The following is a 16,473-nucleotide window of genomic DNA, read 5'->3' as shown; positions in this document are numbered from 1 at the left end:
TTCACATTTGTTTAAATCCATACACAAACAGAAATGTAACAATTTGTGGCTTTATGGGGAGTAAACCCTGTGGTTTTCTTACTATGTCACATACAGTGTGTCCACAACTTAAAATGTCTTCTGTGAAAAAGGCTTAGTGCTAGGCAGAGGGACAAAGTCTTGTTCATCAAGAACTAGCATTACAGCATATGACTTCCTCTAAAACCGCAGCTCTGTTAGTGTAAAGATGATCTTTTAGAGGTGTTGGCAGGCTTTTTTTTTTTTACTTTGGTCCGAGCTGGCTAGCTGCCTCCTGTCTTTATTCTAAGCTAAGCCAACCGTTTAGTTTCATACGTACCCGACAGATATGAGTGATGGCAATCAAGTATATTCCACAATATAAAAATTATTCTTTTAAAAAAAAGGCTGATAAAATATAAATTAGTTTGTTATGTGTTGCTTTTTTATTTTATTTTGATTCCGGATCTCCAAATTTACAGGCAGTTGGGGAGGAAAAGATCAGACTTTTGAAATAATGTTAGCTACATTGAAGCTAGTAGCCTTTGTAGAACCCCAAAGGTAAGTTATAGAATATACAAGTTGTTGGAAACTGTCCCTGGTATATAAGCTTTATGTTTGCATGTATGTGCATGTGTTATGTGTGTGTGGAAGTGTGTCTCTTCCTATTTCTTTTTGTCCAGGTGTGCATAAGTGTGTGATTAGTGTGTATTGATCAATGGCTTGGTGGACAGCATGTAGAGATAATGAGCTTTTTGAGCTTCTTTAGTTCAATCAGCAGGAAGGCAGACACACACAGAAACACAGACACACACACACACACACACACACACACACACACACACACACACTAAACCAGGTAGTATGTAGATGAGTTTTCCTCATTTGTCCCCACCTCACCCCTTATTGACACAAATGTGAGAGTAAATACATATAGCTTACCAACGCATTGCCCTTGCAGTGATAAGTTGCTCACTATATGTGTTGGCAAAAAACATGAATGGGTGTGTATGTATGTGTGTGTGTGTGTGTGTGTGTGTGTGTGTGTGTGTGTGTGTGTGTGTGTGTGTGTGTGTGTGTGTGTGTGTGTGTGTGTGCGTGCGTGCGTTTTAGTGTGTTGTAATAAGTTAGCCTTGGGGGTCTCTCCCTGTCAGTGCGATGCCTTCTTGCAATCAAGTCTCCAGGGAAACAGGCAGTAGACAGAGGAGAGATGTCACCTTACCAGGATAAACACACACAAACACACACACACTCAACTGCACATTGACACACACCATTACGGCCTTACACACTCAATTAAATCCAGACAAAGGGGGATGTGAACACATACACAGTAGCAGGTGCATCCACGGGTACTAATATTTCAGAGCTGAATACGTAAAGACACACAAACCATAAGTGTGTATACACAGAGGAGACGAAATATACTCGTGACGTGACTGTTTACCTTACCAGTGGATGATGCAAGTTCTAGCACACCCATGTGTTCCAACACACTCACACTTGCAGACAGAAGTAGCCTAGCCTTGTTACGCTGAAAGAAATGAGCTTATTTGTACCTGTTAGTAGCAAGACCTGTGGGACCTACCATCCCTTAGAAGCCTGTGATCTAGAAGATGAAGGAAGTGTGGAGTGGAGTGGAGGAAAGGAGAGGAAGAGGAGGTGGGGGTTAGAGAATATGGTGGCAGTTAGTGAGTTTAATTCCCTGATGATCCTCATGCCCTGTCTGAAAAGCAGCACACAGCCACTGTAAGTTGCTTAGCAGAGCAGGGTCCGGAAAGGTCTCCCTGTGAATGTCTGCGAGAAATGTTATAGATGGGGGGTAAGAGCAGGGATGGAGAGGTGGAGGTAGCGTGGGGAGAATGAGGGACTTTTTGTAAGCCTGCTGAGATGGCAATGACCCCCTTGTGGAAACAGAGATGTATTAAAGACTCAACAGGGGAGGAACATAAACACTCCTTGTAAGTGAGAAGAGGGAAGGAGGGAAGGAAAGGGAGAATGAAAGCGAACACTGCTGCTAATCTGTGAAATCATCTGTGCTGGTGGTGAGAAACAGACAGTAAGTGGATACATGCTCATGCATGATACCCCATCCCTCTGCCTCTCTAACACAAAACACCCATCTGTATGCTGAGGCATCAAGTGTGTCTATTGACAGTGTGACAGGTGAAGTTGACAACAGCTGTACATTCCCTCAGAATAGCCTTGTTCCATCGCAGGCCTGAAACGTGGCGTGAAGCCGGGGCCCCGAGGAGCCAAGTGCGCCTTTGTGAAATGATCTATTGATCTGAAAGTGACAGGCCACATGCTAAGGTCCCAGGTGTCTCAAGAGCTCAGTTATTCTCAGATAGAGACACGTCAGACGGCGACACCCCCCCACACACACACACACACACACAACCCGTTCCTAATAAAATTAATAATAGGAACTCATAAAAGTGTTTTTAAGAGGAACTGTCCTTTTACTGCTGTTACCATTTGAGGTGTCAATGTCCTGGGTCACTGGCAGTGAAATGGTGACATTGATCATGAAGAGAGGCCACAGAACATGTAGACTTAAAATACACTGCAATGATTCACCCTCTTAAGATGTATAGTATCTATTAAACTCTCAAAAAAATGTTATTTTAAAGCCTCAGTTTTGCTTTTGTGTTGGTTGGCTTTAGTGTGAAAACTCACAATTCTGCCTGAGAGCAAATTAAATTATTTCACATTCATAAATTATTTCATCATCCAATATTCTCTCTGTATAATCTGTCTTGGCTCAGCAACGGTGATTGTACATTTACAGTAGAGGAATTTACTGCCACTGCCTCGTGTACTGAATATACATACAGTACATGAGAACGGTGTTTATCTGCAATAAAAATATAACCCTCTGATCTCGGATGCAGCCTTAATCATGGACTTAGTTTTTGTCTTGAAATTGACTAAACTGGACTGGATAATAACTCAAGATAGAGGCTACAATACAATTAATTCAATAGCTCAGCTTTGGCTACAGCATGTGCCGACAGGAAATCTGTTTTCTGCACATGAATATACATATGCTTACTCACTATATCCACAGTCACGAAGACCATGTCCTCCTCTGTTAACCTCTCTCTTTTTATCCCCGCTAACACACTCACAAACACATGCACTATCCAACCCACCCTGTTTAGTTCCATTCTTATTCTTCAGCTCTATTTTTGGGAGCAACATAGAGCAGCTGGACCTGCTGAAAAAAGTGCAGGAGTGTTTGGTAGACATATATATATACACACACACACACACACACACACACACACACACACACACACACACACACACACACACACACACACTAGCAGCAAACAGTGACATTGAGTTTACAGCTATCGTCAAAGACATAAAGTCTTATGAAGCTGATAACAGGATATATATACATACATACATACTGTATATATTTTCAGTAATGAAAAATGATCTGTCAATGATCTTGCCCTCCACCTCTCAAGGATGGCACAGCACACAATATAACACCTCTGAAAGGCGGCATCCTTTTTCAATGTGTATGTTTGTACAGCATATGTGTGTGGGGGTGGACAGTGCATGTGTAGGTGAGTGATTATCAATAATCAATAAAAAATCATTCAAGGCTTCCCCCCTTAGACTGGTGTAAAGCACTGCATGAACCTTTCTACTTCCATCCTCCCATCCATCTCCTATTCCGTTCTCTCTTTCATCCTCATGATCTCTAACCATTTTTTGCAACAACCAGCGGGCTTCTTTCCACATCAATTATCTAAGTGAGGGCTTGAACTGTCTGACGGAACTCCAGTATCTGTTGGAATCAAACCAAATCTGCAACCATAAAAAAAAGAGAAAAAAAAAATAACTTGGCACTTGGCATTTAAAAATGAATTTTGAACAAGCTTTTCTGGAGCATACTTAACTCTTCGGATTCAACCCCTCTTTAAAAATGTACAACCCTGAAAGGAGCCTATAAGGTCCAAAAATATTTTCTGTTTTTTTTTGTTTTTCCTCAACTCTGACCTCCTGTTCTTCACTAGATATCTCAATGAACATAGATTAATCAATATTAAGAGCACTGGCAAACACAGTGGCTACCCTGCTCAAATTCACAGATGTCCATCCATTGTTATTGATTGACAATGCTGACTGATTCAGATGAGGACTGTATTGGTTGTAGCCTAAGAACCTAAATCAGGCTTTTCATTATCGCCTTTCCTTTTTCCCTCCATCTACAGCCTTTCATTTCTCACCCAGCCGCTTCTCTCTTCCGATCACACTCCCCCAGTTTGACGCCCACTGGAAGAGCAGAGGAGCAGAGGGAGAAAGTGAGGGGAAAAAAGAAAGAAAGGAAAAGAGAAAGCAGGATAAAGAGACAGGCATGGAGTTGGAATAGAAAAGAGACAGTCAGAGAAAGAGTCGACTGTCTCCTTCAGGGAGGAGAATAGGCCGACAGAAAGGAAGAAAAGAGACAAGGAGGGATTGAGAGAGAAATTCAAACCATGAATTTCATTAATAAAACGAGAGTGCCTCTAAAACAGAGATTTTCATAAAGTAATGAGTGGGAGACAGAGGCAAAGGGGAAAAGAAACAAAGACACAGTCAGCAAAAACAGAACAGGCAGACTTTTCTAGCAATGACAATAACAGAGAAAGACCAATTATCAACTGGAGACCAAAGTCTACAAAGAGAAAAAGAAGGAGAAACAGCGAGGAGGGAGATAGAGATGAGAGACACACCCAGCTGGCCTATTCTAACGGGCTACCTGTACATCTGTGCACTCACATGATCCCACATCTTCCTTCACATGATCAGTGATCCATACATGACAAGCTGCCTAAGTGGAAGTAATGTTTCCACCTTATTAGCTAAAGAAAACCAACCCTGTGTGACATTTCAGACCACAAGCAAGGATGAAACGAAGATAGAAGTACCTTTACATCAGGAAGGTGAGCAAAACATGCTCCTAGGCTCAGTGGGACCCCGTGGCACACACACACATACACACACACAACCAAAACAAACAGACAACTGCAGCCAGGGGCCAATTCAGCTTATTACACTCCCCATTACACAGACAAATGAGATCCTGGCCTCCTACTGATAATCTGCCCCCCTTGTCCTCTGTATCGTTACATTACATCACCAAGAAGCAGCAACTGTCAAGCCTGGTCATTACAGTACACAACCTCCAACAACATGGGCATGGTGCTGGTCAGACTGAGTGGGGTGTACCACTCATGTATTTGGTGATTAACTGGAAAGCAGATTATAATTATCTGGCAATTGGGAAGTCCAATATAGTCAGAGTTTGGGCGCCCTTGTGACCTGGGTTGACAATGCATAATATTTAACCCTGCTGGTTTGAGTCTGGGGGGTGACCTTCGTAACATGCCATCCCCTTTCTTTGACCCTCCCCCTACATTTTCTGTCAGTCATTACTAACTACTTTCAGGTTAAGGGCAGAAGCGACCCTAAAATGTTTAAAAAGAGCCAAAGTTAGACTGAGATTCCAGCTAGGCACCAGCGCACAAAGCTACAGCCAGCATGTATGACAGCCTGGTGCGACATTTTTGGACTTTTTGGGACACTTGGATGTACGGGAGCAACACTGAAGGGGCTCTCCATCAAAATTACTATTGCACCTTCATAAAGCTAGAGGCCTTTGAAAGGAAAGATTAAAAGCAGATTGCTTGAAATTGAGGTAGCAGAGAAGCAGGTATCCTGGCTTTTAGTCCCTAGTATGGGTCAAACACTGGATCCTACATTTCCCATTCTGCAACTTGATAGTGTTTTTCATTAGACCCTCCCTGCCTGTTACATGCCCATGTCTTTGAAATGCTACACACCCATTGAGTAATGCAGGCTTTCTGATTTGTAGTCTCCACACCCAGGCCAAGATAACCCTGATGACATCAGTGTAACATCATAATGGTATTTTTCTCCTCCAGAGCCCCAGAGGAGAAGACATTATACAATTGTTTTCCCAGGCTGAGTAGTACAAACTAAGGCTAGTAAAGTCATCCTTATGTGTAAATCAGTGGAGTGTCCCTTTAAGTATCACTGGTCCGTGCCCTCACCTTTGTGTACACGCCCCATGACAACTCCGTCTCAATCACCATGACGACGATGCCAAACATTCCGAAGATGAGGGCATAGTCACTCAGCCTCTTCCTTTTCTCGAACAACGCCCTACGATGCCCCAGTTTATAGCCAATGTTTTGGTTCTTCCGTTTGGGGGCCTTGGAGGTGCTGCCCCTAGCCCCAGTGCCCACCGTCCCAACCCCTCCTTGCCTGCTGCTCCTCCCCGGCTGCGCACGCCTGCTCTCCACCAGCGCGTGGTTCTGGTGGTAAATGGACATCTGGTTGGATGTGGAGTCGGTGATGTCATACCCTCCTCTGGGGTACGGCGAGTCTTCTTTGGATGAAATCACAATCTCTGGAGGGCTCTGGATTGGGGGTGGATTGGTAGAGGACTGGGACACAGAGGAAGTAGGTGGGGCTTCTCGCTGTCGGTCGTGTCCCCCAGCGGCCGTTGCCCCGGCAACAGCTGAAACACCACCTTCTTTGGTTTCGCTGCTGCTGTCTGATTCAATGAGGTTTCTGCGGGAGGCGCTGAGGCGGCTCAGGGGCTTCATGACCCCACCTGTGTACTTACAGGAGCTCATTGCGATCTCCGTGAAGGGGTTACTGTCCCTGCGGTGAACCAGAGGGCTAGCCTGTCTGTGTTTGCAGCCCCTCTCTCTCTCCCTGTCCCTGTCACGCTCTCTGTCCCTCTCACGCTCCATGGAGGGCGAATGGGAGGAGTAAAAGAGGGCGTTGTAGACTGGGGAGTTGTCCCCGCTCAGGCTGTGCTGTGAGCCCAAGCAGGAGGACAGCGGGGTGCTGGTGGGATGCAGGGCGTTGGGGATGGGTGGGGGTAGAGGCTGGGCTCCAGACGAGGATAGGGGTAACTTGGGGAGCGATGCTGGAGGTAAATTGGGCGTGGCAGGGGACGGGGATGGGGTGCTGCCATTTAGACGGTCGAGGCTTGATCCTCCCATGTGGTTGGAGTGGTTTGATCCTGGCTGGTTGCCAGTGGTGGAAGGATGGGATATAATGCCCAGGGGAAAGAGGAAGCGCTGGTCCTCATCCTCGCTCCCTCCTAGGAGAGCCAAGCTCAGAGAGGGGGGAGGCTCCATGGTCACGGCTGTGGCCACACACCTGTCTATAGACAAACACAAAAAAAAGAAGAGAAGAATTGTAAAGTGAGACACGAAAGAAAAATTATAAAAAATACATACTATTTATCATGACAGTAGTAATGAAGACAGGAAAGACAAAGAGAGAAAGGATGGAGGGAGGAATGGGGGAGCATTGTGATGGATAATGGTTAGTTAAAAGAAATAAGGGGAAAGACTGAACTCCAAAAGCTGAAGTTGTGTGACAAAGAGGGGCAGCAGAGTGAAGAGAAGTGGCTGTAATTGGGGAATATGTTATTCCTTGAGTCCCATTTGAGTCAGCTGCCCAGTCAGCCACTCTCAGTGCTCTCTGTATGTTTCCCAGTGTCCTTTCCTTCTCTCACATCACATAGTGCTTCCATAAAATGTCATCTGTGTTACACTGTTGTCAGCCTGGAGGATGGTGCAAATCCTCTGGCTTTACACCATGGAAATGAGATCAGGAGACTAGAGGATAATAATTCCACATCAATTTTGATACCGAGGGGAAGTACTGTGACTAGTTAACCATAAGTTGGCTGGATTTGGTTGCATTTGACTAGTCCAAAACAATAACCTACTTTCAGTATGATATAACCAGACACCTTCACGGCCCCCTCCTCCCTGTCTGTTTCTCTACCTACCTCCTACCTCTTCTCTCTCAGTCCCTGTCCCCCAGGTTAGTTGTGTTGAATCACTGGCTGGATGAAAATAGACCACCACACTTTTTCTTTTTCATGTTGTCACGGCCATCCCATCATCTTTTCGCCTCCTTTCATATAGCTCCTCCACAGGTCCTCGCTTGTCTCTCGAAATTGTGCCTCGCTTCCCACAGACGTTGCCTCCGTCTCCGCTCACTTGATATGATCAGTTTGTTTCTCTCTCTGTCATCAATGATCTTCGGATGGCGCCCATCTCGATCCTGTCAGTGACAATCGACACGAGATGAAGAGGAATAATCCATGGTGACTGGATTAAATCGGTCAACCTGTGGCTGCACGTCAAAAATGTGCAGCAACATGAACCGGCAAAACAGGAGGAGGGGGCGGAACGCAAAGCTGGACGTCAAGTCAGAGTCCTCAGATGAGCAGTGAAGTCTGTGATTTAATCTGTGACTCCGCCGACTTCCACTCAATCCACAGCTCTCTGTCTCCCCGGATCTGTCTCTCACTCTCTCCTCCAACTTCACTCCCTCTATTCTCCGCCTCCGATCCCACCGTCCCCTCCCATTGGACGGAATCAGAAAGGCGAAACAAGCGCCGAAAACAGGTGGCAGCCACCAGACAAATATCTAATTTATCGTGCCTGTGTTATTCGGGGGTTATTGTTTTTACTGTAGCCTCGGAAAACATGTGATCCATTTGGCATTTGTAGCTGCTGCCTCTGTAATACCGACGATATGGCCTGTTTGCTCGCCCATGGCACCTGTTACGCCCGCTAAAGGTCGCTGGAACAGGCAGCTCCGTGTCCAAAACACAGGCACTTGGAGGTTCATTTTCACACTTACTAGTTCATTCATCTGTAAGCCAAAAACATCTCTTGCTAATACAAAGCTGGGATGTACCAAACAAACAAAAAAACAAACAAAAAAAAACAAAACAACATATGGTGAGGAGGAGGGTGTGTAAGCAGAAAAGAAGGGGCGGCGCGGTGCGTCTCTGTGCGCCTTCAGCTCAGTACAAGGGAAAGACCTGCACACTTCTCCTTTTTGAGATTAAACTGACTCATTCAGAAAAAAAAAAATACTTACAGAGTTTCCCGCTTAGGTTATAATAAGATGCTATATGCTAATATGTTAGCCCTCTAATAACATTAATGTTTTTCTCTTCCTGTCTACTCAGTGTGCATCTGTGGATCTGGGTGGCGAGCTGCTGGTTACAGTTTCCCTTACAAAAGATAAATAAAGTTGTTCTGAATGGAGTATTATATGAATGATTAATACCGTCAGGAAAGAAAAAGCCTGATGGATAATTTACATGGGATGGATGTAAACGCAGTTTTTCGTCAGGGAGTCTTTGATTTCATCCCTGGCAGACTAATCAGTTTACAATTCCAACTCTATAGAGTCCATGCAGCATAATCCTGCATAATTAGACTATTCCACCTGGCCTAATCGGTTTAATATTATGCTTTTCTGTGTGCGTTATGTGCTCCCTTAATCGGATCAGGGCAGACGCCGAATTGTGGGGGAGCGGATTAGACCGTTTCTTTATAACAGGTCAGCCTACCCTGCGATTATGCAACCTGACAGACATCAGTAGAGCAAATCATACCGTGGGGAGGATGATTCCGAGTATTTAAACAACACCAGCCGTGTGCCAACGCGTCACTCACGCAGTTAATGTGGATGGAAGACAGCCAGCGGTCGGTTTATGACGGAGAAAAAGATGGTGACCCCCACATCATGCTTTAATCTACTCTCAGTATCATATTTATTTGTATTTTTTGTTTGTGTGTTTTTTTTGCCGTGTCTCATTCTCTAAATTGTCTCCGTGTGTTTGTCTAAATTTGAGGACACAACCCTCGAGCAACTAAAATCAAGCCAACAACTTGGGTTTGATTTTAGTTTTCAGACCCTAAAAGTGAGGAGGCACTCCACCAGTGGTTTAGGATTAACTTTAGACTAAGTGTTTCAGCTAAGGGAAGAGTTGGGCATAGTTTTGTAGATTAATACTAGGATTCAGCTATGTAGAGCTGAACTGATTAGTCCTTTAGTCAATCAAAAGACTATTAATCGCAGCTGTTTAGTTGTCTACTTAATTTCTCAAACAAAAAAGTCAAGTGTTTTTTTGGTTCCGGCTTTTAAATTGTGCTATTTTCTCGGTTTTATTCACTGTAAACTAAATATTTTTTAGTTTAGGCAGAGGTAGGTTGAATAGCCAAAACTCAAGTAAAAGTACTTTTACTTACTCAAGCAGATGTAAAAGTTGTCATCAAAATAACCACTTGATTTAGTGTACAAAAGAAAATACTGCACAATACTGTCCTTCTCCCACTTCTTTCATTTTATGTGGAAATGTCCGACCTTTCAACCACAGATGCTCCTCCTCGGGTAAAGAAGTGAACATACACCTTTTATTTATGGTCAGTTTGTGATGAAATGTCATCATCTCCTGACTAGATGATCTGCTCTACACCAGGACGGTACATTGTCCTTGTAAACAAATAAATGAAATGAAATAACAGTATTCCCAGTTTCTATCTCTCAAGTGTGAATACAAAATTCCTGAATATCACATCATTTTACTCTATCAAGAGCACCAACGAGTATAGACATTTTCTTAATTTTATTCTTTGCTTGTTGCCTGCAATACTATATTATGATTTGTCAAATAAGTAATCAAATCAGATATGCATGGACCATTAATGAAAATGTCTGATATCAGATGACTCCATTAGGTTAATTAGGAAATAATGATGTGACTTTTCCTCATGAAGTGCCTGTTAAATACAGGTGGGTTCAACCTTCTTTGGTTGAAACATTTTATCACTCACGTCCACAAAAAATAAAAGTAAAATTGATTAATTCATTAATACAGTCGCAAAGCGTTATGACAGAAAGCAGGATTAGTTGTTGTTTTGAAGAATGATATACTGTGTGTATTGAACATGGTATTAAACTTATTCAGTGTTCAGTTCAGTGTCAACCCAGTTCTCTAATGTACTGAACTCAGACTGAAGTTCATAACCAGAGCTTGGTGCAATCTGCGCTGTGGTCTGTTAACATTAGCTGCTAGCGCTGTTTGAAAGCCACACTCCAACAACAGAAAGAGAAAAAAAAGTGAGGCCAAAGATGTTTAGTTTCGCTGAATCTCCTGGATTTATCTGCTATGAACAGAGTCATGTGCGGATTGGCTGTGGAAGGATAACAAAATTCTTCCCATTTGTGTTTTCTCATTTTATCCCTCGTAATAAAAAGTCTCACCTAAATTACCTAAAGGAATATAAATTATCTGGGCTTAACTCTAATGTTCTGGAAGGAGTTTCTTCACAGCTGCTCTGCGAATATAACACAGGAGAGAGGGCAAGAGAGAGAAAGAGATTTGAAAAACATAATACAATACAGTGAAGCACGGTAAATGGAAAAAAAAAAAAGAGCTGGCAGAGGCCCAGGGGGACATTAAGACTAACAGAAAATAGGAATGGTGGCAGGCCAGACTGTATATCTTTCACAAGTCTTAATATTGTCGACAGAGGTCAGGGGGCAGCAGAGAAAGATGGAGAGTTTGAAGCAATGAAAGCATAAGGGGAGTGACAGAGAGGAGGAATGATTGGGCCCTTTGAATGAAAAGGTTAGCCCATAGTCCTGCCCTGCAGCACACGTCAGATGTATGGTGTGAGAAATATGTGAATGAGAAAGTGAATAATAGAGTACAAAGAGGAATAATAAAGTGGCATGGCAGTTGCTATGCCAACGCTGTAGTATACAGATGAGTCCTTGCTCAGCCTGATCTATCTCTCTTTCTTGTCTCCTTCCGAGCATTAAAGCCACATAAAAGCTTGACTACAGGAAATGATACTGTATAAATCACATAAAACTTCTAAGTGACACAACAAGCGGGTGGGTGGGAGAGGAAATACAGGAAGAAAGTAATGTGCAATGGGTGGAAAAAAAGGGAGATGCAGAGAAAATGTGAGAATTTGGTCAAGGAGGCTCATGAGTGAGGGAAGAGAGGAATTGATTAGATTCTTTCTTTCACACACACACACACACACACCCACACCCACCCACACACACACACACACACACACACACACACACACACACACACACACACACACACACACACACACACACACACACACACACACACAAACGCACAAACACATTCACATATAGCGGTCATTGCATTACCAGAACTTCCTTTCACTATTTCTATCAAACCTATTCACGCATTTACTATTACGTATTATATGTTACTGTTACTATTACAAGAAAGCAAATAGGCCTCCCGAAATGTCCCAATATTAGGCCTATTCCATTAAAGCAAGACAATGTATCTTTTGCCATAAGTTATGGCCACAGTGTGGTGGTTAATTTCAAAACATAGTAATATAGTAGCCCAAGTAGAATCAGCACAAGTGAGCAAACTTATTCAGTAATGTCCTTTTACACAGCGATATTTTTCTTAAGTTGCTATCATTAGCTGCCATTAGCTACTGGTCAAACCAGACCAAATAAGGCTGTAGCTTCAAAACCCCTGAGTGTGTTTTGCATTGAGAAAGGATGTTATTGCTTATACATTCAACTCTTCTTCTGAGAGGAAACATAAACATCTCAACTCAAAAGTTAATTAGTCTCCCCTTCACTAAAAGCAGCCACAACACACTGTAAAAATATTTCATTACAAGTAAAAGTCCTCTGTTGGAAATTTTGTTTGAGTATAAGTACAAATGTATGTAAATGTATGTTGAATAATGTGCTGAATAAAATAACACCTCTGGCTGAACTACAAGGTCACTCCGTGAGAAAAAGGAAATGAAAAGGAAATTCACTTTCTCTGAGACAGACAGCCGTTGTTGACCAGATTTATGATTAATGTCAGAGAAGTGATGAGTAAGTGCAATGCACAGCTGCATGGCTCTTCTTAATAGACCACTGGGCCGGCCCCACTCTATCAGACACACTTTAATCGTTGCCCTACACCGGCTCCATTGTATCCTAATGGCTCAGATTGCATTAGGGGCCTGGAAGCTGTGCGGGCTATAACCCACAGCCTAAAACCCGCCGCCGTATGCAGATGGATCTCTGCACAGCAAACAGCATTCTGATCTGACTGCCTGGGAGAGACTAATGAAATACAGAACGGGAGACTACAGGGGGTTATTAGATGTTGGAGGGTTAGGGTGAGAGGGGGTGAGGGGATGATGGAGCTTGCAGAAAGCTGTAATGCGTCCGCTCTCCTATTTAAGTGGTAAGCAAGCAGTGCAGAACATCTCGCCTCCAAACAACTCTGCCCTTCTAATGAAAGGACTGACAGACACACACACACACACACACACACACACACACACACACACAGCATATCAACAGCTTTATTAGAGTGTAAGGAATTCTATCAAACAACAACAAAATGCTCACCGCGCCATTTCAGGTACGTGGAGCATCATTGGCCCACAGCTAGTTGGTTAAGTGTGCTGCTTGCAAGCGTGTGGAGCTGTCATGCAGCTAATATTTGGAAGTGTTTGAAGTGTTTGGCGGAAAAGTGCAATTTCACAGTGTCAGCATGATAGGAACGCGTACGCTGGGGTACTGACATCCTGGATGTGTGTGTTTGTGTCAGCTGTCTATTGACTAAGGGAACACTAGTCAGAAGGCCAGTGACACTGCCGGATTTCCACTCATACATACTTTTCCTGTCACTTTAAAGTTCAGGGCCATTTTCATCCCCCTCCAAGGCTTCATGGGTAACTTTAATGTTTTTAAGGTTAAAGACTGGACAGCTATTCTCATCCTGTAGTCCACTGGAATCCAGATGGTTCAGCTGCTACATGTTCATGCCAGGCGGCCCCAGTCAGGTTGCAAGATGCCTGGTCACCTTTCCAACCAGACTAGGTGATTAGCTTGACTTCTAATTTGACCCCTCTCTCACAGGACCGGGGACGGTGACATAATATTACCATTTGCCACTGTAACTTTCCTGTTAATTATACATTCAGGGCCACCTTTTTTTTTTTTTTTGCTCTGAAATACTTTTTTGTTATTTATTTTATTTATTTATTTTTTGCCTTTATAATAGGTTTGACAGTAGAGAGTTAACATGGGAGGGAGACATATAAAGACATATAACAAAGCTCCCTGGCCAGACTCAAAACATGGACGTTAACATTCATGGTTCAGGCCTTAAATCCCCCCTAATCTCTGATTGATCGATTGTTCCTTTAACCGCTGGAAACAGCTATTAAAGAGCGCAACACCAGGTTTATTTGAATCCCTTAACAACAGGAGATTTATATGTAGCATTCCACATTTAAGATATGTGGAATGCTACCCTTACCCCTCCTCTCATTTCTACCACTGATAAGCTGCAAAAAAAAAAACTGCTGCTGCACTCCTCCTCAGCTAACACAACCCCTCTCTTCTGTTCATACTGTTGATGGTGATAGTTGTAGGGAAGAAGGTGGTGTGACAACATGCCTGATCTCTGCCCTCATAGTTCTGAAAAGCAGTGTCAAATTTAGGCCCCTTTTAGTGCACAGGTAGCAGGGAGTCAAGGTCCCAAGCCTTTTGACAAAAGGAATGCTGTATCATACGATATGTGTCACCCTTGATCAAAGAGGCAATTAACTAAGTATACCTGCGAGTGTGTACAGCTGTCCTGATACTAATTTTGAGGGGTGTTTCAGGAGCTCAGAAGCGAACTACAGTTTCAAAGTGTCAGCATGATAGTAAAGTTTATGCAGGGTTGGTGTGTGTGTGTGTGTGTGTGTGTGTGTGTGTGTGTGTGTGTGTGTGTGTGTGTGTGTGTGTGAGATGACTGCAGACTTCCTGAGTCAGCTGTCTCCTATCTCTCAGCTAAGAGACATTGCCTGATGCCTGCCAGACTTTTTGTGACTACTGTTCAATATCATGCGTAGAATAATCACTGTTGCCTTTAGCTACACAATTTAAGCAGGGAAATAATACACAGAACAAACACCTGAAATGTTAAATGTCAGTATGACGAAAATCCAAATAACTGGTTCCAATTATTTGTTGTAGTTAAAAATCCATCATAACATGGAAGTGTAGGTGATCAATTTTTCCATAATTCTGACTTTAAACTGACCATAAACTGAAATTGTTTTGTCAATTTCAGCAAAACCTTTTTATTTTATTATATCACTGAAATAAACTGTCTTGTTCCTTAATCTTTGTGTTGCTGCCAATGTGTCCTGTAATGACAATATATAACACTGAAGACACATTTTTACCAAAAAATTCCAAATTATTGGAATGGCTGGTCTTCTACTATTCTACATTTTTGGTGTATATCTTCTTTAGGCTGCTCTCATTGGACAGAATTCATTTACTTTTACTAATCCTCGGATTATGATATCTACCAAGACTAAGAGTCTACAGCCATGCTAGTGGCCCTGTGAGGTTTTAGGTAGGAACGGTGGTGCTTTGAGCTAAATGACAATGACAGAGCTGACATGTGGATGTTAAACAGCTATAGTGTTTATCATTGGTCACCATGTAATTTCAGCATATTGGCATCAAAACATTCCCTACTTAGCACTGAGCACAAAGTAAACTTAGGACAATTGGAATGTCCTTAGTTTTGCAGGAATTCGGTAATAAACCAAATTACTGGATACATTTAAATTTTGACCTGATGGTGCCAAAGTCAGAGGATCACTGAGAATATCTGTACAAAATTTCACAACAATCCATCCAATAGTTGTTGAGATATTTTACTAAGAAACACAAATTTTGACTTGATGGTGGTACTGGGGAAAAGTCTGTAGAGCTCCAACTCAGTTGTCTGCGCACATGGACAGGACCTTGATTAATTTGTGCCAATCAATCAAGGAGATTTTGAGATATTTCACAGGATAAGTGAAAATGTTGACCTGCTGGTGGTGCCACAGGAAAAGTCAGCAGATTACTAAAGTCATCATCCACTGGGCAACGTGAATATTTGTACCAAATTACATGGCAATCCATCCGACCGTTGAGATGTGTCAGTAAAAGCCAAAAACGTCAACGAGCTTGTGGCGCTAGAGGAAAAGTCAGGGGATCACCAAAGTTAGTAGGAGTCAACCTGTGGGGACCATGAATTTCTGATGAACAAAATTTCATGGCAGTCCATTGAAAATAAATGTCAACATATTTTGGTCTGGGCCAAAGGGGTGAACTGACCAACAATCGTTTAGACATTGTTTGGTTTGTAATAATCAAACTGTGCTTGTATTATTCAAGTGTGAGACCTTTATAAAGTATTTTATACTTATAGTATATTATTATACTTAAAGTATATTAGTATTAGTATTAGTTACATAAACACATAAAGTCAAAATATAAGCCAAGAGGCCATTCAACACCTGACGAAATTATTCCTAATTTACCTGCTACAGCAAAATGTGGGTCTATTTGTACACCTCCAGTATTCAGATTGTATAGCTGTACCATGACCTATGATTTTGTACCATAGCTGTAGCTTTGTCAGTTTTAGTGGCACACTAAACCATTACCATTACCACATTACATTATTTTGTAATAAGGCCAGTAAAATGGCAGCACAACAGTGTCATTTTGATACTATGACCAGTAACATGGTACAATCTTTGTGCCAAACTA

At 42.7% G+C, this 16,473-nt stretch overlaps 1 protein-coding gene across 2 annotated transcripts in view; it reads right to left on the bottom strand.

The window, feature by feature from the left end:
- The window catches only part of kcnn3 (potassium intermediate/small conductance calcium-activated channel, subfamily N, member 3), a 42,501-nt gene extending 34,168 nt beyond the window's left edge, over positions 1–8,333 (bottom strand). Inside the window, exons 1-2 of one of the 2 annotated variants that reach the window (XM_040116711.1) lie at positions 7,835–8,333; positions 6,072–7,198 (exon numbers count right to left, since the gene is read on the bottom strand). In XM_040116711.1, the coding sequence (XP_039972645.1) occupies positions 6,072–7,172 (1,101 nt within the window). In that variant the 5' untranslated portion in view covers positions 7,173–7,198; positions 7,835–8,333. The remainder of the gene's footprint in view (positions 1–6,071; positions 7,199–7,834) is intronic. The other variant, XM_040116712.1, reaches the window with a different exon arrangement.
- Positions 8,334–16,473: the final 8,140 nt, after the last annotated feature.

This window comes from Xiphias gladius, chromosome 22, assembly GCF_016859285.1.
Source record: "Xiphias gladius isolate SHS-SW01 ecotype Sanya breed wild chromosome 22, ASM1685928v1, whole genome shotgun sequence".
Classification (NCBI taxonomy): Eukaryota; Metazoa; Chordata; class Actinopteri; order Istiophoriformes; family Xiphiidae; genus Xiphias; species Xiphias gladius.
The sequence above is the reverse complement of the archived record's forward strand: the minus strand, read 5'-3'. Positions and strand labels throughout refer to the sequence as shown.